The sequence below is a fragment of the Argiope bruennichi genome, chromosome 10 (assembly GCF_947563725.1).
Source record: "Argiope bruennichi chromosome 10, qqArgBrue1.1, whole genome shotgun sequence".
In the NCBI taxonomy this organism is placed as follows: Eukaryota; Metazoa; Arthropoda; class Arachnida; order Araneae; family Araneidae; genus Argiope; species Argiope bruennichi.
The window spans coordinates 85,777,870-85,805,834 of record NC_079160.1 but is presented as its reverse complement, the minus strand read 5'-3'; the positions used below and the strand labels follow the sequence as shown (position 1 = coordinate 85,805,834).

Below are 27,965 nucleotides of genomic sequence, written 5' to 3'. Positions count from 1 at the left end.
GGGGTAACAGAAAATTAGAGAGATACATACCACTCTATGACTGAAGGCCTTTATAATATTATGAGTGAATTATATGACTATCAAAATTTGAAGTTTTAAAATATTTTGCTGAAGAATCTATTAAAGTTGGATTTGCATAAAATATTTAATTATTAAAATTGTAACGAACATTAAGATTGGCGAACCGGCTGGTCGCCAAAGGCGGCTAGTATAATATATTCTCAGTCCATTTCTTTCAAGAAACTTTTTCCAGAGCACATCATAGAAAATGAATGAATTATATACCTCTGATTTTCAATAAAGCGTTTGTTTATGGGAGAACTTCACCTCATCTTAAACCGAAAGACTTATAATAATGGTTTTATAGTAAGTTAATGTTTTAAAAAGGGACCAAAAAGGGTTATTCTTTTACTGAAATATGTTGAAATTATCTCTTCTAGAACTTTTTTTTTTATTGCAAAGCGTATGATGCATATTCATTGTTATTATTCGGGTAATTGTTTTTCTGAAATGAATATTTCAACTTCGCAGGGCTATTGAAGAAAACAAAACAACTTATAATCTTGTTCATCCGAAATTATAAATACAAGTTGAAAATTTAAACGATACCGATTTAAATTTTCATTAGAAGCACATCCCAAAAGACGAACAACAGCAAGACGATACGATAACTCATTTCATAGCCTTTCAGTTTCCCCAATATCATACTTTGAAACCTTGCAGATATGCATGTCTTAAATTTGTCATGTCTTAAATTCAAATCTCCACTTTATATTAAAGCATTTTATATCGAATTGTTTTTGTAAGGGTTTCCTGAAATTTCGAATATAAAATTTTAAATTTAGATTAATAAAATGAAAATAATATAATGATAGTTTTGTGTTTAATTGTGCATGTGATATTTGAGCGTGTTATTTATTATAGAACTATAGAAAGATTCAATTTAACGTTCTTTAGGAAGATTTTGGGAAAATAATGAATATTTGACATGACATATTACCCTATAAATATTAGATAAAACTATTATATATAAGGATAATTTTTTTTATAAGCTGCCTATAAATTTTTTTAAAATCTTATTTTGATTACTATTTATTTCCATTCTTACTTGATTACAAGGTTATTTTTTAAGCTTAATGGTCCTATACATTTGTTTTCTTGGATTCGGAATCTCCCTTTTCAACGCATGCATCATTGCGGAAAGTTTATATTGGATTAACCTTGGTTTCGCTCCATATATAGCGAATTCAAAATTTGTCGTAATATTTTGAATTCCAATGAATTTGAAGAAATGTTGATATCATATTTAAGAAATATAATGTTTTTTTTTTTTTTTTTTTTTTCAGCCTTCCATATATTTCATAACTATTTGTAAACATTTCATCACATCACTGTATTTAAACTTACTTGTAATGTAATTCCAATGTCAATACATTCGAAGATGATAAATTGACAGAAAGTAGAACATTTTGTGCTCACATTTATTATTTATAGTTTCCACACTGTCTGTATTTCTTTCACTATCATAAAACTTAATTAACATCAAGCTGTTTTTGGTTAATAAATTCTCTGGAGACTGCACAGATTATGATAAATGTCTGCTATGAAAATCTGAAATTTGAATTTGTAAACTTATTTTCTTTTTATCATTATCACTAATTTAAGTGGCATTGTTGAAATCTTAATTATGAATTTCAAGACGTTTCTTTTTATCATTACTTTACTTGGTATAGTTAAAATGTAAAGTTGTATATGTTTCAAATGATTGTGCCATTGAAATAAGTGCTGCTTTATGTTCTGAAATATTGCTGTATACTACTTCATACTGTTTCTTTATTTAGCTCGCTTGTAAATATCTTCATCTGTGAAGGTGTATGATTCAGTCTCTTGAATTTGTTCATTCTTTCAATGAGTAACAAGATACACAGGCCAGTTCCAAGGAGTGGGTAACCTACATAATATTTTTAAATAAATTAGATGACTTTTATGGGTAGTCAAGCCATTCTTATTTCATACCAGTTGTCCATTTGTGAAAGCTGTGTTCAGCTGTTCTATTTTTTTAATACAGTTTGATTTTTGAAAATTGCATATTTCATTCATATTGTATTATTTGTTTTGTATTCCCATTATGCGACTTGCTGTCTATAATTAATTTTTGTTCAGCAATAGAGATGATTAATTTTTTTATCTCTGGAAAACTAGTTCTATTTATATAATAAATAATAAAATTGAGGATTTTGTAACTTTCAGTTGAATCTTCTCAATATATCCTGTGTTGCCATTCTAAATTAGTTGTATTTCCTGTTTATTTTCATTTTAGAGTTTGCATTGCATCTCTTTCATGCTTGGAATCTGGCGATCCAGATTACTGATTTAAGTAGAATAGGTTGTGTTAGCTTTAAAATAGGAACTTTCATATTACGTTATTTCATCTCTGATTTGCAGATCATTTCATCAATTTCAGTCTACTTCATCTGTAAATACTCTGATCAGTTTCTAGCCTCATTTTGTAAATGGAATCTGGAAACTATGTCTTGTGTTGTGCAAAAATAAACTGATTCCAAAACGAAAGTCGAGATCCGAGTCAAAACAACTAATTATATTCCAAACTGAATTCACAGACTTAATGACAAACAATGCTTGCCATTAAAAAAAAAGTTTTGTGAAAAATTTACATATGTTGTTAGAAAACAGAAAGTTAGTATTCCGTAGTATCAAAAAGTTAGAACTTAGTTTGTAATAATGAAATATAACAAAATAGTTTATGTACTTATTAATTACTGATGAAGATTTCGAGATTCGTTGGTAGAAATTCATACAGCTGTTTTCAGTTGTAAAAAAAAAAAAAAAAAAAAAAAAAAATCAATATGTTGATTTTATAAGGTACTATTATTACACTTCACTGTATGTAGTTTGTTTTTTTAAGTTTGTTCAAGTTTTAATTCAAGTAACACATTTTTCAATACATAAATAAATAGAAGCACTATAGATTTAATTGATAATATGCGAGCCATGAGTTATTCATATTAAATTAAATCATTCATTAACTAAACAGTGCTCAAATTATTTATACTATCTCATTTCTTGTATTCATGATCAAAGCATGGACTAATGTAATGGCTATGAAAAGGTTGCTATTTACTGTCATAATGTTTTCATGAAATTAAAACATTTTAAATTTCATCAATGTGATAAATGCCCAGATGTGTATAAATTTAAAAAAGTAAATTCCTTCATTTAAATTACCATTAAAAACTGTTATTTAAATTTATTTCAAAATAATTTGTGAAATTACATCTGCCTTATCTAATTTTTTAAGATCCAATAAAAAATTTTCGTGATAAGAGAGCGAAAAACAAATTTTTATGTTGAACAGTCATATTCAAAGAAAACTGAAATTTCTGGATCACGCAGAAGTTCTGTGCCAAGAATTCTTTTGAAGAAAGTAAATGAATTGTGCTTCTCAAATTAGTGTAATGTTTTGTGTTAACAACAATATATTCGTGAAAGCTTATCAGGGAAATAGAATTAAAGAATGATAGTATTCATCATGTCTAAAAAAAAGTCTATATTATTGGAAATATAAAAATCCTGCTGATCTTGCTCATTTAATCAATAAGTAAAGACTTCTTTAAATTATTGATTTGGCATTGGACTTTTCTATTTCCTTGTTAATTTTCTTTGTTTACTTTTTATTTTGCTAGTTGGTGATATTCCTTAAGTAGAGCACATTGTAAATATGTAGAATACTTTAAGGCATTGAAAATATTGAAATATATACAATATTAAATAATTTGGAAGAAATTCTAGAACAATTCAAAGGAACTTGTCTTCTTGAAACAGTTGTCTTGATATATTTGTGTGAAGCTACTTAAAAGAATTTGTTTAGAGACAGAGAAAAAGTATAAATATTTGTTCTGTATATTTTCAAAGGTGGTGGCAGAGATATGCGGACGGGCGGGCAAGACAAATCCGACAGGGGAGCAAGCACAATATCTCTAAATTGGCTGCAAAATAACTCATGATAATTTATTTGACATTTAATTAAAGAAAATTAAATATTATTTAACTTCTTTTTTTATTTAGATGATGATCATGTTTTTCATTGTTAAAGCTTTATAAAGGTATTTATATATAAAAAAAATGTTCTCAGTTTCTTTTACTAACCATCAAAAAATTGTGAATATTTGAGTCTATTTTTTTATGAGACTCTGGAGATTTAATTTCTCTGCGATCTAATTTTAGAAAAAAATATTGTCACATTCCATTCTAGATTGCTGAATATAGATATAAACACATATTACAGCAGAATGACGTGTCATGCTAAATGAACAAATGCATATTTTTACTATTTTATATCAGAAACTATATAAAATGAATTTTGGAAACAAAAGTTTTATAAAAGAAACTGTTTTAGAAATACTGAATAATAAATAAAAAATATTGGATCTTTTCGTCAAAAACCGAATTCTCTGCTTAGTCCCCTACCTAAAATATTAGTTAAGTAAGGATTGCAACAACGAGCAAGAATTAAGATGTGTTTCGAATCCCAAGAGAATAAGTGCGCGTACTTTACAAAAATTTACTATAGTTCGGACACGAACAATATAGAATGCAGAAAAGATACAATGTGTAGTTTTTAAGAAGAGAGGAGAAAATACTTTGTAAATATATGTACAAACTTACTATTTTATGTAAGATATGAAAAATATTCTTATGAAAAACATACTTATTAAACTTTAGTTCGCTCTTGTATTTATTTTTCTATATTTATTTAGGCTTTAAAAAAAACCATTGTATTTTATTTGAAAGAATAAAAATTAGATCTTGAACATGTATACCCCTATCTATATTTTTAGGCATGCGTTCTTATCCTTAAGTACTTTCTTAATTCGTAGTTATTGCAAGTTAATATTCCTACCAAAAGGTGAGTTTCATCCCCTCAGTTGCATGCATTGGTTTTTCTTAACCCCTTCATATACAACGGCGAGTCTCAATCGGGTATAGAATTATTTTATTTTTAATTTTAAATCTGCAATTAAGTGAAAGTATTGAGTAATTTAAAACGCAAAAATCACTTGAAAACGCATCATTACTTCAAATGCCCTTATGTTTTTCTGGGGATTAAGATAACAATAATTGTCACAAATAAGATCTGCCATCTAATTAGGAAATAAGATGAGTAAATTCGTGTGTCAAGGGTTAATGTGTTATTTATGAATACTCTAAGAATAACTATTTTAATCATCTTTATATCAAAACATCTTTATTCAAAGTCGATTAAAAATTTAGAAGCATCTGAAATTAGATACTTTTTGCCGTGAATAGTAATTGAAAGAAAGGTATATAATAATATAAATGATATGTTCTCTGACCACATAGTCATAATATTGAATGCAGAGTCTGAAGCATTTAGGTAGTAATTTATTTTTTAAAAAATTAGTGCATACTTGGATAAACTCTTTTAGTGTAGCTAAGAAGCTACCACACCAAAAATATTTTTTTTTTTGTCGTCAACTGCAGTCGGTAATATTTCTTTATTTTAATAATTGTTGCCTGATAAATTAGATTGAAAAGAAAATAAATATTTTACTGTGAAATGAATTTAATTTACAGTTATACAATTTACTTACTCCAGTGATTTATAATGAATTGGCACAGTTTGGCTACAGCAAAATAACTCTTCTTAGCATGCATACTCACAAGAGTGTAAAAAAAAAAACTTTTTTTTTTAAATTTAGTTTTGATTATTAACTAGATTTTAGTCTGGCAATTCTCATAGTGAAATGAATAAATAAATTTATCAATTCGTTTCTGAGGAAGTAACAATTATAAGAATAAGATGACGATTAATTTTAGAGCTTGAATATGAATTATGGAAAACCACTCTATCGTTCGACTACAACTCTATCGTCTATCTTATATAAAAGCACCAACTTCTCTATTAAGGTAATCGAAGTGCCCGATGAAGACAATTTCTTTTTCCATAATTTATAACAAAATTTTAGCCAAAGGATAAAGATTGTTCGGAAAAAATGTGACGTCGTATCATTGATTATTCTGCTAAACATAGTATAAATTATATGCTGAATGAACATTATGACATTTCAATAAAATGACTGAGAATTTGGATTCGTCGACATCCATTCGCATTGAATTCTTAGTAAACCGATCAAAATTTTTTGACAAAATGAGGCATGTATTATTTCTTATTCACATGTCGGTTTGTGGGTTATATTGCGAAAAGTAACTCAAATTAAAAACTTCATGAACGACATTTGAATCAAATGTCTGGAAATCTGTGGATATATTCTTCGACATTCATCACATTTACTTCATATTCGGCCGCCCTAAAGTTATTGGCAGAATGCGGTATCTTATTCATTTGTCGGATATATTGCCAAATCTTGTGCAAATTATAAGCTAAGTGAACGACATTTCAATCAAATGTCTGAAAATCTACAGATTTAACATCTTCGGCACTCACCGCATTGAGTTCATTTGACCGACCAAAAATTGCTAGCAAAATGAAAATATCACTTTTTCGATATCTTATTCACTCGTTATCTTATAGGTTATATTGCCAAAAATAGTATAAATGATAATCTTAATGAAAGACATTTGAATCAGATGTCTGAAAATCTGCGAACTTAACGTCTTCGACATCCATTGCATTCAGTTCTTAGATCGGTCTATCAAAAATTGTCCGCAAAAAACGGTATATTATTGACCTACTTCCCAATCGATTTCGCCAGATATTGCCAAAACACTTTAACCATTACTTGGATATTTCAATTGTTTACAATATATTAAATTTAAGGATTATTTTAAATAATCATATTCGATAATGTTCAACTCTCTACAACCATAATGAAATGGTGAACACTTTTGCCGACGAAACTCTGAATTTCTCGCCGACGGATGGCAATTGCCCCCTGCTACCGCCGCCTCTGTATATTTTTTCTTAGTTATCTTTTAATACTTGTTAATTTGACAAACCCTGACATTATTGAATTTTCTATGGATGAGCATGTTTTTGTCAATTCAAATGTTATTATTAATATTTTTTATTCCATATTTGTTTCTCTCTGATACATTACTGAAAAGATAGCTCTTAAAAGCTTTATGTGAAAGAAGCATTCGCCTTATCATTTATTGAGTAAGTTATATACTTTTCGAAATGTAAATTATTTTCAGCTCTATTATTCACATAATGATTAATATTTGTTATATAAATAAAATCTTTTCTTTAAAGAAACAATTAATTCATAATAAAAATATTTTTAATGAATTAACAGTCACTTTATTTTTCAGGTATGATTGATTCGTTGGATATTTCATGTAAGAATGATTTTTTTTGAGTTATTGATCAAAGTTATATAGCAGAAAGCAAATGATGAAGAAGTAAAAAAATTATGAAAGTAAAAATAATTTTGTTAACAATCTGCTATCAATATTTCATGTCACATTTAAATATTTACTGTAGTTTAAATGTGATTTTTCAAACATCAGGTTTTCATATTTAAAAGTTTATAGGCGGACAGACTGAATCGATAAATTGAAATTTAGATTGTGAAAGAATCATTTTTTAATTTCAACCCTGTAATTCTGCATTTTAGAATAATCTTGTCAGCATTACCATGGGTAGATAAACAGATTTTCCGTCGACAAAGTTTCACCAAAATACGATTGAAATCTTATTTTAGATTTTGCCTTGGAAGATAATAAGTAGTCTATTCCAAGGCCCCATGTCAAATTTCATCTATCTTGAGCACAGCACTTTTGAGATTTCTAGTTCAGGTAGAGTTATCTCTTTCTAAAAATTATTTTTGCCTTTGAGGAAGTCTGTAAGATAACGGATAATTGACAAAATCAGAAAGTGATTTTGACGATTTCAGTTCTCTTCCTATAAAAATGAGTAATTGTATACTATATATAAAAATATCTTAATACAAATATCAGAATGATATATACATTTTTTTTTCTTTCCTTTATAATTTCCTTACTGGAATTTTAAATATTTATTCTGACTAAAAAGGTAATCAGATAATATAAGGGGAATCATTCCAAACACATGTTAACTAATGTTTCAAACTTCAATAAAATAGTTTAAAATTAATTAAAGTAATTCTAAAACCATCGTCTGCTAAAATTAACGTTGAAATTAATTGAAAAATCTTCAGCACTCATTTCATTAAGAAGAAATTAGAAATGAAAACATTGTAGCAAAATAATATTAGTGGAATGCAGTTGCATTTAATCTTATCGGAATGGTTAGAATGCAATTCTTTTAAGGCAAGAGTAGATGAAGCAGGCAGAACATGTGCTCTAGTTAGCGTTACAAAAGGGTAAAAACTTTGAAGAATTCTGTAGATCCCCCCCCTTTTTCCCCCTATCTAAGTTGTAAGAATCTTTATGAAAATGAAATCCCAACTATATCTGGAAAAAATTAATGCATTTTTTTTTTGAAATCTGATCTTGGGTCCTTGTTATTTAAACCTTTTAAATTATTATTATTATTTTCTATTGAAATATATTTTCACACCAATATCAGAACGAGTCATAATTTTATGTAAATAACAACAAACCTGCGGGTGTAATCTATTCAAATCTTTCTTGCATACTCTCAAATAAATGTATTATTCAAGAGATTGTTATAAAGTTTACATGACTCTGAATGTCCAGACTGAGCGATGGTTCACCACGAATTGAATTTTTCTGAAAATTTGATAAATGTATACACAATTGATGTTAAATCCCTCCTTTATCTGTATAAATCTCATTATGTTGTCGTTAACTTGTTATCCTATACTCAAACAGTTGTATAGACAGAATTCCTCTGGATGGACTGTGCTCCAAATGTGACAGAAATATGCAAATTCGATGCAAAGACCCTATACCAAAATTCATTTGTAATAAAACATTTTTGAGTGATGACATTCAGAGACCGATGGACATTTTCCAAAAATGCATTTATTGAACACAGCAAAATTCTAAAAGATGGTAATTCACCAAAATTTGGAGTTCGAATATTATGACAATTACAATACTTTTTTTCATTGTGCATGAGATAGTAAAAATGAAACAATAAAAAATGTATGTTGTTTTTAAAAATTATGAAATAAATATATCAAAAAAATTTCACTTTGATACTTTTAATATATAATTTTTAAAAGTTTATAACTTTTCTAATTCTCTCTACATTAATATTTTTTTCCTTAAAAGTGCGAGTTGTTGTTTTTTTTTTTTATATTTACATAAGACTTGAAAATGTGGAGAAGAAGAAAGGAAAATAAAATTTCTGATTCACAAGTTTATGGGAAATCAGGCTGTTGATTAATATTATTTCCATTGGTATGTCTCACTGCTAAGCCTGTTCTTCCTTCCTGTTTCCAAAACTAAATCATGTTTGATATTTTATTTATTTATTTTTGACTGTGTAAAACAACAGTTTTCCTTTCTTCTAATAGCAGAATTCTGTTTTGTTTTTGCCAAATTTATTGTTTTGTGTCAAACTTAGAGGCACATTTTCTTTTAAAATGTCAAAAAATGTTGTTGAAGCACAAGAATATGAACAGTACTTCCTTCGAGTTCATGAATTTTAAAATAGTGAAATATTGACATTTTACAACACAAACAGTTTTAGTTCGCAGTATTTTTTATTTGAAAGTTTTCTGTATACTGATAGTCTTCTAAATTTTTTTCCGTTTATGGTTAATTAATATTTTATTGAAAAATCACATTTTCCCATTTAAATGAGCAGTGTAGTGAGAAAAAAAAAAAGATTTGAAAATTTGGGGAAGAAGAAAGGAAAAGCAAATTTCTCATTCGCAAATTTATGGGAAATCAGGCTGTTAATTAATATTATTTCTAGTGGTATGCCCCACTGCTAAGCCTGTTCTTCTTTCATATTTCCAAAACTAAATCAAGTTTGATATTTTATTTATTTCCTTTTAAAAATGTAACACCATTTGTAATTATTTTTGACTGTGTAAAACAACAGTTTTCCTTTCTTCTAACAGTTTAATGCTGTTTTGTTTTTGCCAAATTTATTGTTTTGCTGCAAACTCAGAGGCACATTTTCTTTTCAAATGACAAAAAATTTTATTGAAGCACAAGAATATGAACAGTACTTCCTTCGAGTACATGTAATTTAAAATAGTGAAATATTGGCATTTTACAACACAAACAGTTTTAATTCGCAGTATTTTTTTATTTGAAAGTTTTCTGTATACAAATAGTCTTCTAAATTTTTTTCCGTTTATGGTTAATTAATATTTTATTGAAAAATCTCATTTTTCCTCTTTAATGAGGAATGTAGGGAGAAAGGAAAAATAATCTCATAAAGAAGGGAAAGTTTGCAATTATTGAAGAATTGTTCATTAATTTCTTTTGCGTAAATCTTTGTAATGTCATCAATAGTTATTTAAATGTTCTGAAAGCTATTTTCAATAAGTTTTAATTTTATTGATGTGTTTCAAATTATTGTTCTTAGTTAATTAAAACGGACAGTCAAATTAGTTCATTTTTTTATCAGGTATTCAACAAAATCATTCAAACTATGGATTTAAGAATAATCTTTCCATGTTTTTTTTATGTCTCCATGAAGGAGGTTTTGTCCAGCTATTCTTGTCAAATGCGGGTTGAGTACGTACCAGGGAAGCCTTAATCGGTGAAATTTTGGGTCTGATAAGATAATTGGATTTGAGGCGAACGGCAATGACATCGATTCAGCTTGTGAAAGAAATAGCCAAAATTTTTTAAGAAGTATTCTTAGTCTCAACAAAAATACAGAAGAGATTTGATTTAGAGATGAAGAAATAATAGATTCAACAGTGCAGCAGCCTTCCAGCGAAATTATGGAAATGTTGAAAGCATGAGAAGTTTAATAGCATCATACTAGAAGCATTATCCTAATCCTGCCATAGCTGAGTGCGCCACAGATTCATTTAATGATCATGCTATTATCTATATCATTTTTGAAGTACACGTAAAAAAAAGTGTTTAAATAATTTTCTTAAAAAAAAAAAAAGACACGTTTCTTGAATAATAAATTACGTTGATATTGATTTTTTTTTTTTTTTTTTTTCAGAATGGAACCCATTATTTAATTTTATATAGATTCCTATGGAAAAAAATTGTTTCATTTAGGAGTAAGATTCAAGAACAAATTATGCTCGTTTAGCAAGGCTCCAGTGTTATTCATCTTTCAAAATATCTGTTGATATATTTGAATCAAACCAAATAGCCATGTATTTCTACAGATTCTTTTTTATAATTAAACGAATGACTGGTTAATAAATAAATGTATACGAAATATTTAATTATTTTTTGCTGTTTTCAGAAGCTCTAAATATAATGAGGCATTTTTTTATAGGTTCCAAGATGTTGTTACCATGAACCTGATGAAATGCTAAGAAGAAAAGTCAATAAGTCATCTCTTCTTTCGGAAAAAATGTGGCAATAATAAAAAAGGTTCACTTATTAAAGACCCACAATCCCAACTTCAACATACAACATATCTGGATGGAATCGAGAACCATGAAATAATAAATTCCGCAATACATCTGCTTCGAAATTTTTTATCGCGCTATAATTTTGATTATTTATTAGTTTATATGTGTGAATATTGTTACTCACATACAAAAAAGAGTAATTTTATTCTTATGACCCATTTATACAGTATTCTTTCAAAAGTGACATTCAAAGTTTTTCCTTTTGATTCGCCTAATCAGAAAAAAAGAACTTCATTTTTGTCATATATGGTCATTTAAATTATATTCATCGTGAAAATTTTATTGCAAACTGCAATTTTAGAGATGCCTCATGCTCATTATATGCAGAACGAAGTGTTTTAAAAACGGGATTTTCTCATTGACCACCAGAGGGGAAACGATATGCAAATGTTGTGATATTTTCCTAGCTTCCGAATTTAAAGAAACGATTACTGGTGCATACTAAACAGAAACCACATACGTGTGACATTTGTAGTAAAGCATTTTTTTTCAACAGTCATATTTAAAAATTGATAATATAGCATACAATTGGGGAATCCAACGCTTGCAACTTTTGGAACCAAGTCCTTTCTGTGATTTCCAATTTCAAAAGACATTTACGGACACAAACAAAAGAAAATGTTTAAATGCGAATTTTGCAAGATAGCCTTTTCACAAAACAGTAATTTTAAGGTACATTTAGTACTGCATACGGGTGAAAAACGGTATGCTTGTGAATTTTGTAATAAACCATTTTCGGAAAAGGGGAATTTCAAAAGACATTTATTGACGCATACACTAGAAAAACAGTTTACCTGCGAGTTTTGCAATAAAGCCTTTTCCGAAAACAGGCAATTAAAAGTACATTTACGTACTCATACTGGAGAGAAACCGTATGCATGTGAATTTTGTAACATACCCTTTTCACATAAGGTGAGTTTGAAAAGACATTTGCGTACACATACAGGAGAGAAACCGTATGTATGTGATATTTGTAACAAAGGCTTTTCGGATGATTCGAATTTAAAAAGACATATCCGTACCCATACTGGGGAGAAATCGTATGCATGTGAATTTTGTAACAAACTCTTTGCAGACAATGGGAGTTTAAAAAAACATTTACGTACGCATACTGGAGAGAAACAGTATGCATGTGAATTTTGTAACAAGCTTTTTTCAGAAAAGGGCAGTTTAAAAATACATTTACGTACACATACAGCAGAGAAACCTTATAGATGTGAATTTTGTAACAAACCATTTTCGGATAGAAGTAGCTGCAAGAGACATTTACGTGCGCATACTGGAGAGAAACCATATGCATGTGAATTTTGTAACAAACTTTTTTCAGATAGGAAGAGTTTAATAACACATTTACGTACGCATACGGGAGAGAAACCATATGCATGTGAATTTTGTAACAAACTCTTTTCAGATAGGAAGAGTTTAAAAAAGCATTTACGTACGCATACGGGAGAGAAACCGCACGCATGTGAATTTTGTAACAAACTCTTTTCGGATAAGAGTAGTTGCAACAGACATTTACGTACGCATACTGGAGAGAAACCGTATGCATGTGAAAATTGTAACAAACCCTTTTCGGATAAGACGTATTTAATAAGACATTTACGAACGCATACGAAAGAGAAACCAGACGCATGAGACTTCTGCAATATAATCTATACTTATAATAAAGTTCAATGTGTGTGTTGGCGCTCTACAGGCCAGGTCATTTGACATACAGCTATCAAATTTGGTACATGTATACCTTAGAGGTCGGGAATGTGCACCTGGGGTCCCTTTTTTTGAAATTTTAATTAGAATTTTAATTATTAATTAAAAACTAACTTTCCCGCCAAAAAAATTTCCCCACCGCCAACTTTTCCGCCAAAAAAAAATCTTCCATTTTCCCCATCGCCAAATGAGTAAGGCTTCCGTTTCTTTTTTCTCCCAACAGTAATGAGGCTAGGGTTAATATTTTTCGGCGGATTATTTTAAACGATTCTGTTTATTTTCTTAATGTTTTATGAATTTAAAATTAAACATTGTTAATTAATCCATGTTTCAGATTCATTCTGAAGTACTTTTGAATTAAAATAACACAGAATAAAGGAAATTAAAAATGTATAATCTGCATAGCGTTACCCCAACTGGCGTAGAAAAATTCACGCATTTCCGTTACCTAACTGGCGAAGAAAATTCACGCATGCGCATTGTTCTGATTGTTGTCATGACAACCATTATCAATGGACGATTTAAATTACTTTTAGGTTAGTTGTATGCTTTTGTAAGTAAATTGTATTTATGTTAGTTATATATTTTTTGTATATGCTTATAGTTTTAAGTACATCGTTTTTTAAGTGGTTTTTTTTAACCTGTTTTCAATGATTTAAATTATTTTTAGGTTAGTTGCATGCTTTTGTAATTAAATTGTATTTATGTTAGTTATAAATTTTTTTATATATGCTTATAGTTTTAAGTACATCGTTTTTTAAGTAGTTTTTTTAAACCTGTTTTCGACCGATTATTTTAAACGATTCATTTTATTTTCTTAGTGTTTGATGCATTTAAAATGAAACATTGTTAATGAATCGATCCGTTCATGATGAATCTGAGAAAATTTTGTTGACAAATTCTTGAGATATTACATAAATTAAGAAAGATATTCTTTAGTGCCCATAAAGTTTAAACGCTCAGTGACTCTATTATCAGTAATCATATTATTAAAAAAATGCTTTGTTTCAGTAAAAAAATATTATTATATTAATTGCAGATTAATCCTTTACACTTTAATTTAAAGCATAAATTCTACGAGGGGTAACAGAAAATTAGAGAGATACATACCACTCTATGACTGAAGGCCTTTATAATATTATGAGTGAATTATATGACTATCAAAATTTGAAGTTTTAAAATATTTTGCTGAAGAATCTATTAAAGTTGGATTTGCATAAAATATTTAATTATTAAAATTGTAACGAACATTAAGATTGGCGAACCGGCTGGTCGCCAAAGGCGGCTAGTATAATATATTCTCAGTCCATTTCTTTCAAGAAACTTTTTCCAGAGCACATCATAGAAAATGAATGAATTATATACCTCTGATTTTCAATAAAGCGTTTGTTTATGGGAGAACTTCACCTCATCTTAAACCGAAAGACTTATAATAATGGTTTTATAGTAAGTTAATGTTTTAAAAAGGGACCAAAAAGGGTTATTCTTTTACTGAAATATGTTGAAATTATCTCTTCTAGAACTTTTTTTTTTATTGCAAAGCGTATGATGCATATTCATTGTTATTATTCGGGTAATTGTTTTTCTGAAATGAATATTTCAACTTCGCAGGGCTATTGAAGAAAACAAAACAACTTATAATCTTGTTCATCCGAAATTATAAATACAAGTTGAAAATTTAAACGATACCGATTTAAATTTTCATTAGAAGCACATCCCAAAAGACGAACAACAGCAAGACGATACGATAACTCATTTCATAGCCTTTCAGTTTCCCCAATATCATACTTTGAAACCTTGCAGATATGCATGTCTTAAATTTGTCATGTCTTAAATTCAAATCTCCACTTTATATTAAAGCATTTTATATCGAATTGTTTTTGTAAGGGTTTCCTGAAATTTCGAATATAAAATTTTAAATTTAGATTAATAAAATGAAAATAATATAATGATAGTTTTGTGTTTAATTGTGCATGTGATATTTGAGCGTGTTATTTATTATAGAACTATAGAAAGATTCAATTTAACGTTCTTTAGGAAGATTTTGGGAAAATAATGAATATTTGACATGACATATTACCCTATAAATATTAGATAAAACTATTATATATAAGGATAATTTTTTTTATAAGCTGCCTATAAATTTTTTTAAAATCTTATTTTGATTACTATTTATTTCCATTCTTACTTGATTACAAGGTTATTTTTTAAGCTTAATGGTCCTATACATTTGTTTTCTTGGATTCGGAATCTCCCTTTTCAACGCATGCATCATTGCGGAAAGTTTATATTGGATTAACCTTGGTTTCGCTCCATATATAGCGAATTCAAAATTTGTCGTAATATTTTGAATTCCAATGAATTTGAAGAAATGTTGATATCATATTTAAGAAATATAATGTTTTTTTTTTTTTTTTTTTTTTCAGCCTTCCATATATTTCATAACTATTTGTAAACATTTCATCACATCACTGTATTTAAACTTACTTGTAATGTAATTCCAATGTCAATACATTCGAAGATGATAAATTGACAGAAAGTAGAACATTTTGTGCTCACATTTATTATTTATAGTTTCCACACTGTCTGTATTTCTTTCACTATCATAAAACTTAATTAACATCAAGCTGTTTTTGGTTAATAAATTCTCTGGAGACTGCACAGATTATGATAAATGTCTGCTATGAAAATCTGAAATTTGAATTTGTAAACTTATTTTCTTTTTATCATTATCACTAATTTAAGTGGCATTGTTGAAATCTTAATTATGAATTTCAAGACGTTTCTTTTTATCATTACTTTACTTGGTATAGTTAAAATGTAAAGTTGTATATGTTTCAAATGATTGTGCCATTGAAATAAGTGCTGCTTTATGTTCTGAAATATTGCTGTATACTACTTCATACTGTTTCTTTATTTAGCTCGCTTGTAAATATCTTCATCTGTGAAGGTGTATGATTCAGTCTCTTGAATTTGTTCATTCTTTCAATGAGTAACAAGATACACAGGCCAGTTCCAAGGAGTGGGTAACCTACATAATATTTTTAAATAAATTAGATGACTTTTATGGGTAGTCAAGCCATTCTTATTTCATACCAGTTGTCCATTTGTGAAAGCTGTGTTCAGCTGTTCTATTTTTTTAATACAGTTTGATTTTTGAAAATTGCATATTTCATTCATATTGTATTATTTGTTTTGTATTCCCATTATGCGACTTGCTGTCTATAATTAATTTTTGTTCAGCAATAGAGATGATTAATTTTTTTATCTCTGGAAAACTAGTTCTATTTATATAATAAATAATAAAATTGAGGATTTTGTAACTTTCAGTTGAATCTTCTCAATATATCCTGTGTTGCCATTCTAAATTAGTTGTATTTCCTGTTTATTTTCATTTTAGAGTTTGCATTGCATCTCTTTCATGCTTGGAATCTGGCGATCCAGATTACTGATTTAAGTAGAATAGGTTGTGTTAGCTTTAAAATAGGAACTTTCATATTACGTTATTTCATCTCTGATTTGCAGATCATTTCATCAATTTCAGTCTACTTCATCTGTAAATACTCTGATCAGTTTCTAGCCTCATTTTGTAAATGGAATCTGGAAACTATGTCTTGTGTTGTGCAAAAATAAACTGATTCCAAAACGAAAGTCGAGATCCGAGTCAAAACAACTAATTATATTCCAAACTGAATTCACAGACTTAATGACAAACAATGCTTGCCATTAAAAAAAAAGTTTTGTGAAAAATTTACATATGTTGTTAGAAAACAGAAAGTTAGTATTCCGTAGTATCAAAAAGTTAGAACTTAGTTTGTAATAATGAAATATAACAAAATAGTTTATGTACTTATTAATTACTGATGAAGATTTCGAGATTCGTTGGTAGAAATTCATACAGCTGTTTTCAGTTGTAAAAAAAAAAAAAAAAAAAAAAAAAATCAATATGTTGATTTTATAAGGTACTATTATTACACTTCACTGTATGTAGTTTGTTTTTTTAAGTTTGTTCAAGTTTTAATTCAAGTAACACATTTTTCAATACATAAATAAATAGAAGCACTATAGATTTAATTGATAATATGCGAGCCATGAGTTATTCATATTAAATTAAATCATTCATTAACTAAACAGTGCTCAAATTATTTATACTATCTCATTTCTTGTATTCATGATCAAAGCATGGACTAATGTAATGGCTATGAAAAGGTTGCTATTTACTGTCATAATGTTTTCATGAAATTAAAACATTTTAAATTTCATCAATGTGATAAATGCCCAGATGTGTATAAATTTAAAAAAGTAAATTCCTTCATTTAAATTACCATTAAAAACTGTTATTTAAATTTATTTCAAAATAATTTGTGAAATTACATCTGCCTTATCTAATTTTTTAAGATCCAATAAAAAATTTTCGTGATAAGAGAGCGAAAAACAAATTTTTATGTTGAACAGTCATATTCAAAGAAAACTGAAATTTCTGGATCACGCAGAAGTTCTGTGCCAAGAATTCTTTTGAAGAAAGTAAATGAATTGTGCTTCTCAAATTAGTGTAATGTTTTGTGTTAACAACAATATATTCGTGAAAGCTTATCAGGGAAATAGAATTAAAGAATGATAGTATTCATCATGTCTAAAAAAAAGTCTATATTATTGGAAATATAAAAATCCTGCTGATCTTGCTCATTTAATCAATAAGTAAAGACTTCTTTAAATTATTGATTTGGCATTGGACTTTTCTATTTCCTTGTTAATTTTCTTTGTTTACTTTTTATTTTGCTAGTTGGTGATATTCCTTAAGTAGAGCACATTGTAAATATGTAGAATACTTTAAGGCATTGAAAATATTGAAATATATACAATATTAAATAATTTGGAAGAAATTCTAGAACAATTCAAAGGAACTTGTCTTCTTGAAACAGTTGTCTTGATATATTTGTGTGAAGCTACTTAAAAGAATTTGTTTAGAGACAGAGAAAAAGTATAAATATTTGTTCTGTATATTTTCAAAGGTGGTGGCAGAGATATGCGGACGGGCGGGCAAGACAAATCCGACAGGGGAGCAAGCACAATATCTCTAAATTGGCTGCAAAATAACTCATGATAATTTATTTGACATTTAATTAAAGAAAATTAAATATTATTTAACTTCTTTTTTTATTTAGATGATGATCATGTTTTTCATTGTTAAAGCTTTATAAAGGTATTTATATATAAAAAAAATGTTCTCAGTTTCTTTTACTAACCATCAAAAAATTGTGAATATTTGAGTCTATTTTTTTATGAGACTCTGGAGATTTAATTTCTCTGCGATCTAATTTTAGAAAAAAATATTGTCACATTCCATTCTAGATTGCTGAATATAGATATAAACACATATTACAGCAGAATGACGTGTCATGCTAAATGAACAAATGCATATTTTTACTATTTTATATCAGAAACTATATAAAATGAATTTTGGAAACAAAAGTTTTATAAAAGAAACTGTTTTAGAAATACTGAATAATAAATAAAAAATATTGGATCTTTTCGTCAAAAACCGAATTCTCTGCTTAGTCCCCTACCTAAAATATTAGTTAAGTAAGGATTGCAACAACGAGCAAGAATTAAGATGTGTTTCGAATCCCAAGAGAATAAGTGCGCGTACTTTACAAAAATTTACTATAGTTCGGACACGAACAATATAGAATGCAGAAAAGATACAATGTGTAGTTTTTAAGAAGAGAGGAGAAAATACTTTGTAAATATATGTACAAACTTACTATTTTATGTAAGATATGAAAAATATTCTTATGAAAAACATACTTATTAAACTTTAGTTCGCTCTTGTATTTATTTTTCTATATTTATTTAGGCTTTAAAAAAAACCATTGTATTTTATTTGAAAGAATAAAAATTAGATCTTGAACATGTATACCCCTATCTATATTTTTAGGCATGCGTTCTTATCCTTAAGTACTTTCTTAATTCGTAGTTATTGCAAGTTAATATTCCTACCAAAAGGTGAGTTTCATCCCCTCAGTTGCATGCATTGGTTTTTCTTAACCCCTTCATATACAACGGCGAGTCTCAATCGGGTATAGAATTATTTTATTTTTAATTTTAAATCTGCAATTAAGTGAAAGTATTGAGTAATTTAAAACGCAAAAATCACTTGAAAACGCATCATTACTTCAAATGCCCTTATGTTTTTCTGGGGATTAAGATAACAATAATTGTCACAAATAAGATCTGCCATCTAATTAGGAAATAAGATGAGTAAATTCGTGTGTCAAGGGTTAATGTGTTATTTATGAATACTCTAAGAATAACTATTTTAATCATCTTTATATCAAAACATCTTTATTCAAAGTCGATTAAAAATTTAGAAGCATCTGAAATTAGATACTTTTTGCCGTGAATAGTAATTGAAAGAAAGGTATATAATAATATAAATGATATGTTCTCTGACCACATAGTCATAATATTGAATGCAGAGTCTGAAGCATTTAGGTAGTAATTTATTTTTTAAAAAATTAGTGCATACTTGGATAAACTCTTTTAGTGTAGCTAAGAAGCTACCACACCAAAAATATTTTTTTTTTGTCGTCAACTGCAGTCGGTAATATTTCTTTATTTTAATAATTGTTGCCTGATAAATTAGATTGAAAAGAAAATAAATATTTTACTGTGAAATGAATTTAATTTACAGTTATACAATTTACTTACTCCAGTGATTTATAATGAATTGGCACAGTTTGGCTACAGCAAAATAACTCTTCTTAGCATGCATACTCACAAGAGTGTAAAAAAAAAAACTTTTTTTTTTAAATTTAGTTTTGATTATTAACTAGATTTTAGTCTGGCAATTCTCATAGTGAAATGAATAAATAAATTTATCAATTCGTTTCTGAGGAAGTAACAATTATAAGAATAAGATGACGATTAATTTTAGAGCTTGAATATGAATTATGGAAAACCACTCTATCGTTCGACTACAACTCTATCGTCTATCTTATATAAAAGCACCAACTTCTCTATTAAGGTAATCGAAGTGCCCGATGAAGACAATTTCTTTTTCCATAATTTATAACAAAATTTTAGCCAAAGGATAAAGATTGTTCGGAAAAAATGTGACGTCGTATCATTGATTATTCTGCTAAACATAGTATAAATTATATGCTGAATGAACATTATGACATTTCAATAAAATGACTGAGAATTTGGATTCGTCGACATCCATTCGCATTGAATTCTTAGTAAACCGATCAAAATTTTTTGACAAAATGAGGCATGTATTATTTCTTATTCACATGTCGGTTTGTGGGTTATATTGCGAAAAGTAACTCAAATTAAAAACTTCATGAACGACATTTGAATCAAATGTCTGGAAATCTGTGGATATATTCTTCGACATTCATCACATTTACTTCATATTCGGCCGCCCTAAAGTTATTGGCAGAATGCGGTATCTTATTCATTTGTCGGATATATTGCCAAATCTTGTGCAAATTATAAGCTAAGTGAACGACATTTCAATCAAATGTCTGAAAATCTACAGATTTAACATCTTCGGCACTCACCGCATTGAGTTCATTTGACCGACCAAAAATTGCTAGCAAAATGAAAATATCACTTTTTCGATATCTTATTCACTCGTTATCTTATAGGTTATATTGCCAAAAATAGTATAAATGATAATCTTAATGAAAGACATTTGAATCAGATGTCTGAAAATCTGCGAACTTAACGTCTTCGACATCCATTGCATTCAGTTCTTAGATCGGTCTATCAAAAATTGTCCGCAAAAAACGGTATATTATTGACCTACTTCCCAATCGATTTCGCCAGATATTGCCAAAACACTTTAACCATTACTTGGATATTTCAATTGTTTACAATATATTAAATTTAAGGATTATTTTAAATAATCATATTCGATAATGTTCAACTCTCTACAACCATAATGAAATGGTGAACACTTTTGCCGACGAAACTCTGAATTTCTCGCCGACGGATGGCAATTGCCCCCTGCTACCGCCGCCTCTGTATATTTTTTCTTAGTTATCTTTTAATACTTGTTAATTTGACAAACCCTGACATTATTGAATTTTCTATGGATGAGCATGTTTTTGTCAATTCAAATGTTATTATTAATATTTTTTATTCCATATTTGTTTCTCTCTGATACATTACTGAAAAGATTGCTCTTAAAAGCTTTATGTGAAAGAAGCATTCGCCTTATCATTTATTGAGTAAGTTATATACTTTTCGAAATGTAAATTATTTTCAGCTCTATTATTCACATAATGATTAATATTTGTTATATAAATAAAATCTTTTCTTTAAAGAAACAATTAATTCATAATAAAAATATTTTTAATGAATTAACAGTCACTTTATTTTTCAGGTATGATTGATTCGTTGGATATTTCATGTAAGAATGATTTTTTTTGAGTTATTGATCAAAGTTATATAGCAGAAAGCAAATGATGAAGAAGTAAAAAAATTATGAAAGTAAAAATAATTTTGTTAACAATCTGCTATCAATATTTCATGTCACATTTAAATATTTACTGTAGTTTAAATGTGATTTTTCAAACATCAGGTTTTCATATTTAAAAGTTTATAGGCGGACAGACTGAATCGATAAATTGAAATTTAGATTGTGAAAGAATCATTTTTTAATTTCAACCCTGTAATTCTGCATTTTAGAATAATCTTGTCAGCATTACCATGGGTAGATAAACAGATTTTCCGTCGACAAAGTTTCACCAAAATACGATTGAAATCTTATTTTAGATTTTGCCTTGGAAGATAATAAGTAGTCTATTCCAAGGCCCCATGTCAAATTTCATCTATCTTGAGCACAGCACTTTTGAGATTTCTAGTTCAGGTAGAGTTATCTCTTTCTAAAAATTATTTTTGCCTTTGAGGAAGTCTGTAAGATAACGGATAATTGACAAAATCAGAAAGTGATTTTGACGATTTCAGTTCTCTTCCTATAAAAATGAGTAATTGTATACTATATATAAAAATATCTTAATACAAATATCAGAATGATATATACATTTTTTTTTCTTTCCTTTATAATTTCCTTACTGGAATTTTAAATATTTATTCTGACTAAAAAGGTAATCAGATAATATAAGGGGAATCATTCCAAACACATGTTAACTAATGTTTCAAACTTCAATAAAATAGTTTAAAATTAATTAAAGTAATTCTAAAACCATCGTCTGCTAAAATTAACGTTGAAATTAATTGAAAAATCTTCAGCACTCATTTCATTAAGAAGAAATTAGAAATGAAAACATTGTAGCAAAATAATATTAGTGGAATGCAGTTGCATTTAATCTTATCGGAATGGTTAGAATGCAATTCTTTTAAGGCAAGAGTAGATGAAGCAGGCAGAACATGTGCTCTAGTTAGCGTTACAAAAGGGTAAAAACTTTGAAGAATTCTGTAGATCCCCCCCCTTTTTCCCCCTATCTAAGTTGTAAGAATCTTTATGAAAATGAAATCCCAACTATATCTGGAAAAAATTAATGCATTTTTTTTTTGAAATCTGATCTTGGGTCCTTGTTATTTAAACCTTTTAAATTATTATTATTATTTTCTATTGAAATATATTTTCACACCAATATCAGAACGAGTCATAATTTTATGTAAATAACAACAAACCTGCGGGTGTAATCTATTCAAATCTTTCTTGCATACTCTCAAATAAATGTATTATTCAAGAGATTGTTATAAAGTTTACATGACTCTGAATGTCCAGACTGAGCGATGGTTCACCACGAATTGAATTTTTCTGAAAATTTGATAAATGTATACACAATTGATGTTAAATCCCTCCTTTATCTGTATAAATCTCATTATGTTGTCGTTAACTTGTTATCCTATACTCAAACAGTTGTATAGACAGAATTCCTCTGGATGGACTGTGCTCCAAATGTGACAGAAATATGCAAATTCGATGCAAAGACCCTATACCAAAATTCATTTGTAATAAAACATTTTTGAGTGATGACATTCAGAGACCGATGGACATTTTCCAAAAATGCATTTATTGAACACAGCAAAATTCTAAAAGATGGTAATTCACCAAAATTTGGAGTTCGAATATTATGACAATTACAATACTTTTTTTCATTGTGCATGAGATAGTAAAAATGAAACAATAAAAAATGTATGTTGTTTTTAAAAATTATGAAATAAATATATCAAAAAAATTTCACTTTGATACTTTTAATATATAATTTTTAAAAGTTTATAACTTTTCTAATTCTCTCTACATTAATATTTTTTTCCTTAAAAGTGCGAGTTGTTGTTTTTTTTTTTTATATTTACATAAGACTTGAAAATGTGGAGAAGAAGAAAGGAAAATAAAATTTCTGATTCACAAGTTTATGGGAAATCAGGCTGTTGATTAATATTATTTCCATTGGTATGTCTCACTGCTAAGCCTGTTCTTCCTTCCTGTTTCCAAAACTAAATCATGTTTGATATTTTATTTATTTATTTTTGACTGTGTAAAACAACAGTTTTCCTTTCTTCTAATAGCAGAATTCTGTTTTGTTTTTGCCAAATTTATTGTTTTGTGTCAAACTTAGAGGCACATTTTCTTTTAAAATGTCAAAAAATGTTGTTGAAGCACAAGAATATGAACAGTACTTCCTTCGAGTTCATGAATTTTAAAATAGTGAAATATTGACATTTTACAACACAAACAGTTTTAATTCGCAGTATTTTTTATTTGAAAGTTTTCTGTATACAAATAGTCTTCTAAATTTTTTTCCGTTTATGGTTAATTAATATTTTATTGAAAAATCACATTTTCCCATTTAAATGAGCAGTGTAGTGAGAAAAAAAAATCTAATAAAGAAGGGAAAGTGTGCTATTATTGAAGAATTAGTCATTAATTTCTTGTACATAAATATTTGTAATGTCTTAAATAGTTATTTAAATGTTCTGAAAGCTATTTTCCTTAAGTTTTAATTTTATTGATGTGTTTCAAATTAATGTTCTTAGTTAATTAAAACGGATAGTCAAATTTCAATTCATTTTTTTTATCAGTTATTCAACAGAATAATTCAAATTATCGATTTAAGAATAATCTTTCCATGTTTTTTTCTGTCTACATGGAGGTGATTTTGTCCAGATATTCTTGTCAAATGCGACTCCAAGAGGTTTGAGCACGTACCTGAGGAGCCTTAATCGGTGAAATTTTGAGTCTTCTAAGATTATTGGATTTGAGACGAATAGCAATGACATCGATTCAGCTGGTGAAAGAAATAGCCAAAAATTTTTAAGAAGGCATTCTGTGTTGCAGCAAAAACCCAGAGGAGATTTGATTTGGAGATGAGGAAATAATAGATTCAACAGAACAACAACCTGCCAGCAAAATTATTTAAATGTTGAAAGCATGAGAAGTTTAATAGTACCATACCGGAAGCATTATTCTAATCCGGCCATAGATGAGTGCGCCACAGATTCATTTAATGATCATGCTATATATCATTTTTACTAAATTTTGAAGTGTAAGTAAAAAAAAAAAAAAAAGTCTTTAAATAATTTTCTATAAAAAAATTAAAAGAAAAAAATGACTTGTATCATAAATAATAAATTACGTTGCTGTTTATTTATTTATTTTCAGAATGGAACGCATTATTCAATTTTATATAGATTCCTATGGGAAAAAAATTTTCATTTAGGAGTAAGATTCAAGAACAAATTATGCTCGTTTAGCGTGGCTCCAGTGTTATTCTCAAAATATCTGTTGATATTTCTGAATCAAACCGATTAACCATGTGCTTCTACAGATTTTTTTTATAATTAAACAAATGAGTAGTCAAAAAATAAATGTATACGAAATATTTGATAATTTTTTGCTGTTTTCAGAAGCTCTAAATATAATGTGGCATTTTTTTATAGGTTGCAAGATTGTGTTGCCACGAACCTGATGAAATGCTAATGAGAAAAGTCGATAAATCATCTCTTCTTTCAGAATAAAAGTGGCAAGAACAAGAAAAGCTTGAATTTTGAAAGACCCGCAGTCCCAACTTCAACATACAACGTATCCTAATGGAAACGAGAACCATGAAATAATAAATTCCGCAATACATCTGCTTAGAAATTTTTAATCACGCTATAATTCTGATTATTTAGTAGTTTATATGTGTGAATATTGTTACTCACATTCAAAAAGGAGTAATTTTATTCTTATGACCCATGTTATACAATATTCTTCCAAAAATTACATTCAAAGTTTTTCCTTTTGATTCGCCTAATGAGTAATAAAACTTCATTTTTGTCATATTTCGTCAAAGGCATTTAAATTATATTCATCGTGAAAATTTTATTGGCAAACTGCAATTTAAGACATGCGTCATGATTATGATATGCAAAATGAAGTGTTTTAAAAACGGGATTTTCTCATTGACCACCAGCGGCGAAACGATATGCAAATGTTGTGATATTTTCCCAGCTTCCGAATTTAAAAGAACAATTACTAGTACATACTAAACAGAAACCATATACGTGCGACATTTGTTCAACAGTCATATTTAAAAATTCATTTAATATCGCATACAATTAGGGAATTCAACGCTTGCAACAAAGTCTTTTCTGTGATTTCCAATTTCAAAAGACATTTACGGACGCATAAACAAAAGAAAATGTTTAAATGCGAGTTTTGCAAGAAAACCTTTTAACGTAACTATAATTTAAAAGTACATTTACGTACGCATACGGGAGGGAAGCCGTATACATGTCATATTTGTAACAAAGGCTTTTCGGAGGATTGGAATTTAAAAAGGCATTTACGTAGGCATACTGGAGAGAAACCGTATGCATGTGAATATGGTAACAAATTCTTTTCAATTCGGGAGAGTTTAAAAAAACATTTACGTACGATTACTGGAGAGAAACCCTATGCATGTGAAATTTGTAACAAACACTTTTTGGATAAGGAGAGTTTCAAAAGACATTTGGTAATGCATGACGGAGAGAAATCTTTTACATGCGAGTTTTGCAAGAAATCCTTTACCCAGAACGTTTATTTAAAAGTACATTTACGTACTCATACTGACGAAAAACCATAGACATGTAATCGACGATTATATACATACCGCCAGTACTTAGACCTACCGCCGCCACAACATAAAACTGATCCGTCGAGCCGGGGATATAGCTTTTTAAAATGTTGCTCACGGCTCAAAGAGGCGCATTTAAAACTAAAATTAATAATATTGAAATATTCATTAAGGAATTCTCGTCTTCCGATGGCTCCATAAAGGATACTGTACAACTTTGCACTAACATAACGATATTCTGTGAGGACTCGATCAAATAAAGTGTTAATTATGTGGATTTTAAAAAATGTCTTCGAGCTTACTAAGGAAATTTTCTGATGAAATGTAGGTAAGCCTTCTTGTATTTCTTTTCAAATGTGAAAACGAAAGTGAAACTATTTACACTATTCCAAAAGCAAATATTAAAATACCTCTCTTACCTTTGCCTACATTTAGTGGAAAATTTCAAGAATTTGAGCTCTTCGCATCTCAGTGTATGAATGTTATTAGAAACAACCCATAATTGGATGAGACTAAAGAACTGATATATCTGAAATATTCAGGGCCGCGGTTTCCTGGTGGTAAGGTCTTGGCTGATGAGCTGTAAGGTTTCAGGTTCGAGACCCGATTTCACCGAAGAACCGTGTAAGGGGGTCTGTTGCACGTTAAATCCGTCATGCCAAACGTCCTCCTGCTGGTTTGGTGTGGCGTGGAGAGGGAGGTGCCAGCTCAGATGTCGTCCTCGTCATCTGACCACGGTTCGAAATTACGAGGTCCGTCCCAAAATAGCCCTAGTGTTGCTTTACAACAGGACGTAAATATAACAAAACTAAACTAACCTAAACATCTGAAAAGTTCTTAAAAAATTCAACCTTAATTCAAAGTGATGAAGTTACTTTTGATTCTCTGTTAAAGGCTTTAGAAAATAGATATCAAAGTAAACGAGCGTTAGTTCATATACACTTATCCGAAATACTTTCGATTAATAAATTTCACAATGAAAATCCCACTCAAATTAGATCATTTATCGATACTGATAGAAATCATGTATGAACTTTAAAAAAATCTAATCCTTTATTTGAATGCTATAATATTGCATGCGTTAAATAATAAAATTGATAAGGAGTCTCAAAGATTACTCCAATTAAGTCTGACAACGACTGAAGTTTCCAGTTCAGAAACACTCCTTTCATTTTTGGAATTAAGATGTATGCAGCTAGAATCTGTTATTAAACTAGATTTCTTGGCAAGAAATAACCCAACAAATGTAACAGAACTTCCACTTCCGTTTTCAATAAAAATAATAATTCGTCTACAGTTAAATGTCTTTTGTCCAAAAACAAGCAAAATAAAAATGCTTCATGAATGAATCTAATTTTATCATCCCTCATATAAATATGATCAATTTAAAAATCTTTCAGTTCCTGAAAAGAAGGAAAATGCTGAATTAAACCATCTATGTAATCTGTCTGTCAACATATCTTTCTAATAATTGTTTCAGTTCTTTTTTTCTGTATAAACATAAAATCTGCAAAAACAAAAATATTGACGCAATGCATAATATCTTACTATGTGAAGACAAATATATTACTAATCAAAAAAATAAATTTTTCTGCAGCGAGCGAAGTGCCCGACTAATCAGTGACATTGGCTTCCTAAAGTGATTGTATAAGTAAAGGAT

General features: G+C 28.6%; 3 protein-coding genes across 3 annotated transcripts in view; all 3 read left to right on the top strand.

The window, feature by feature from the left end:
- The window catches only part of LOC129987631 (zinc finger protein 569-like), a 35,140-nt gene extending 31,115 nt beyond the window's left edge, over positions 1–4,025 (top strand). Inside the window, exon 4 of the mRNA XM_056095590.1 lies at positions 3,934–4,025. Within this exon, the coding sequence (XP_055951565.1) occupies positions 3,934–4,025 (92 nt within the window). The remainder of the gene's footprint in view (positions 1–3,933) is intronic.
- Positions 4,026–11,472: 7,447 nt separating this feature from the next.
- On the top strand, positions 11,473–13,196 carry LOC129987876 (zinc finger protein 271-like). Its single transcript, XM_056095849.1, has one exon. The coding sequence runs from the start codon at positions 12,135–12,137 to the stop codon at positions 13,152–13,154; it is 1,020 nt and encodes a 339-aa protein (XP_055951824.1). The 5' UTR covers positions 11,473–12,134; the 3' UTR covers positions 13,155–13,196.
- Positions 13,197–19,483: 6,287 nt separating this feature from the next.
- On the top strand, positions 19,484–27,539 carry LOC129987629 (zinc finger protein ZFP2-like). The gene is given in 4 exon segments (XM_056095589.1): positions 19,484–19,487; positions 19,634–19,670; positions 20,552–20,593; positions 25,741–27,539. Coding segments are annotated over 4 exon segments (657 nt in total). The 3' UTR covers positions 26,315–27,539.
- The last annotated feature ends 426 nt before the right edge of the window (positions 27,540–27,965 follow it).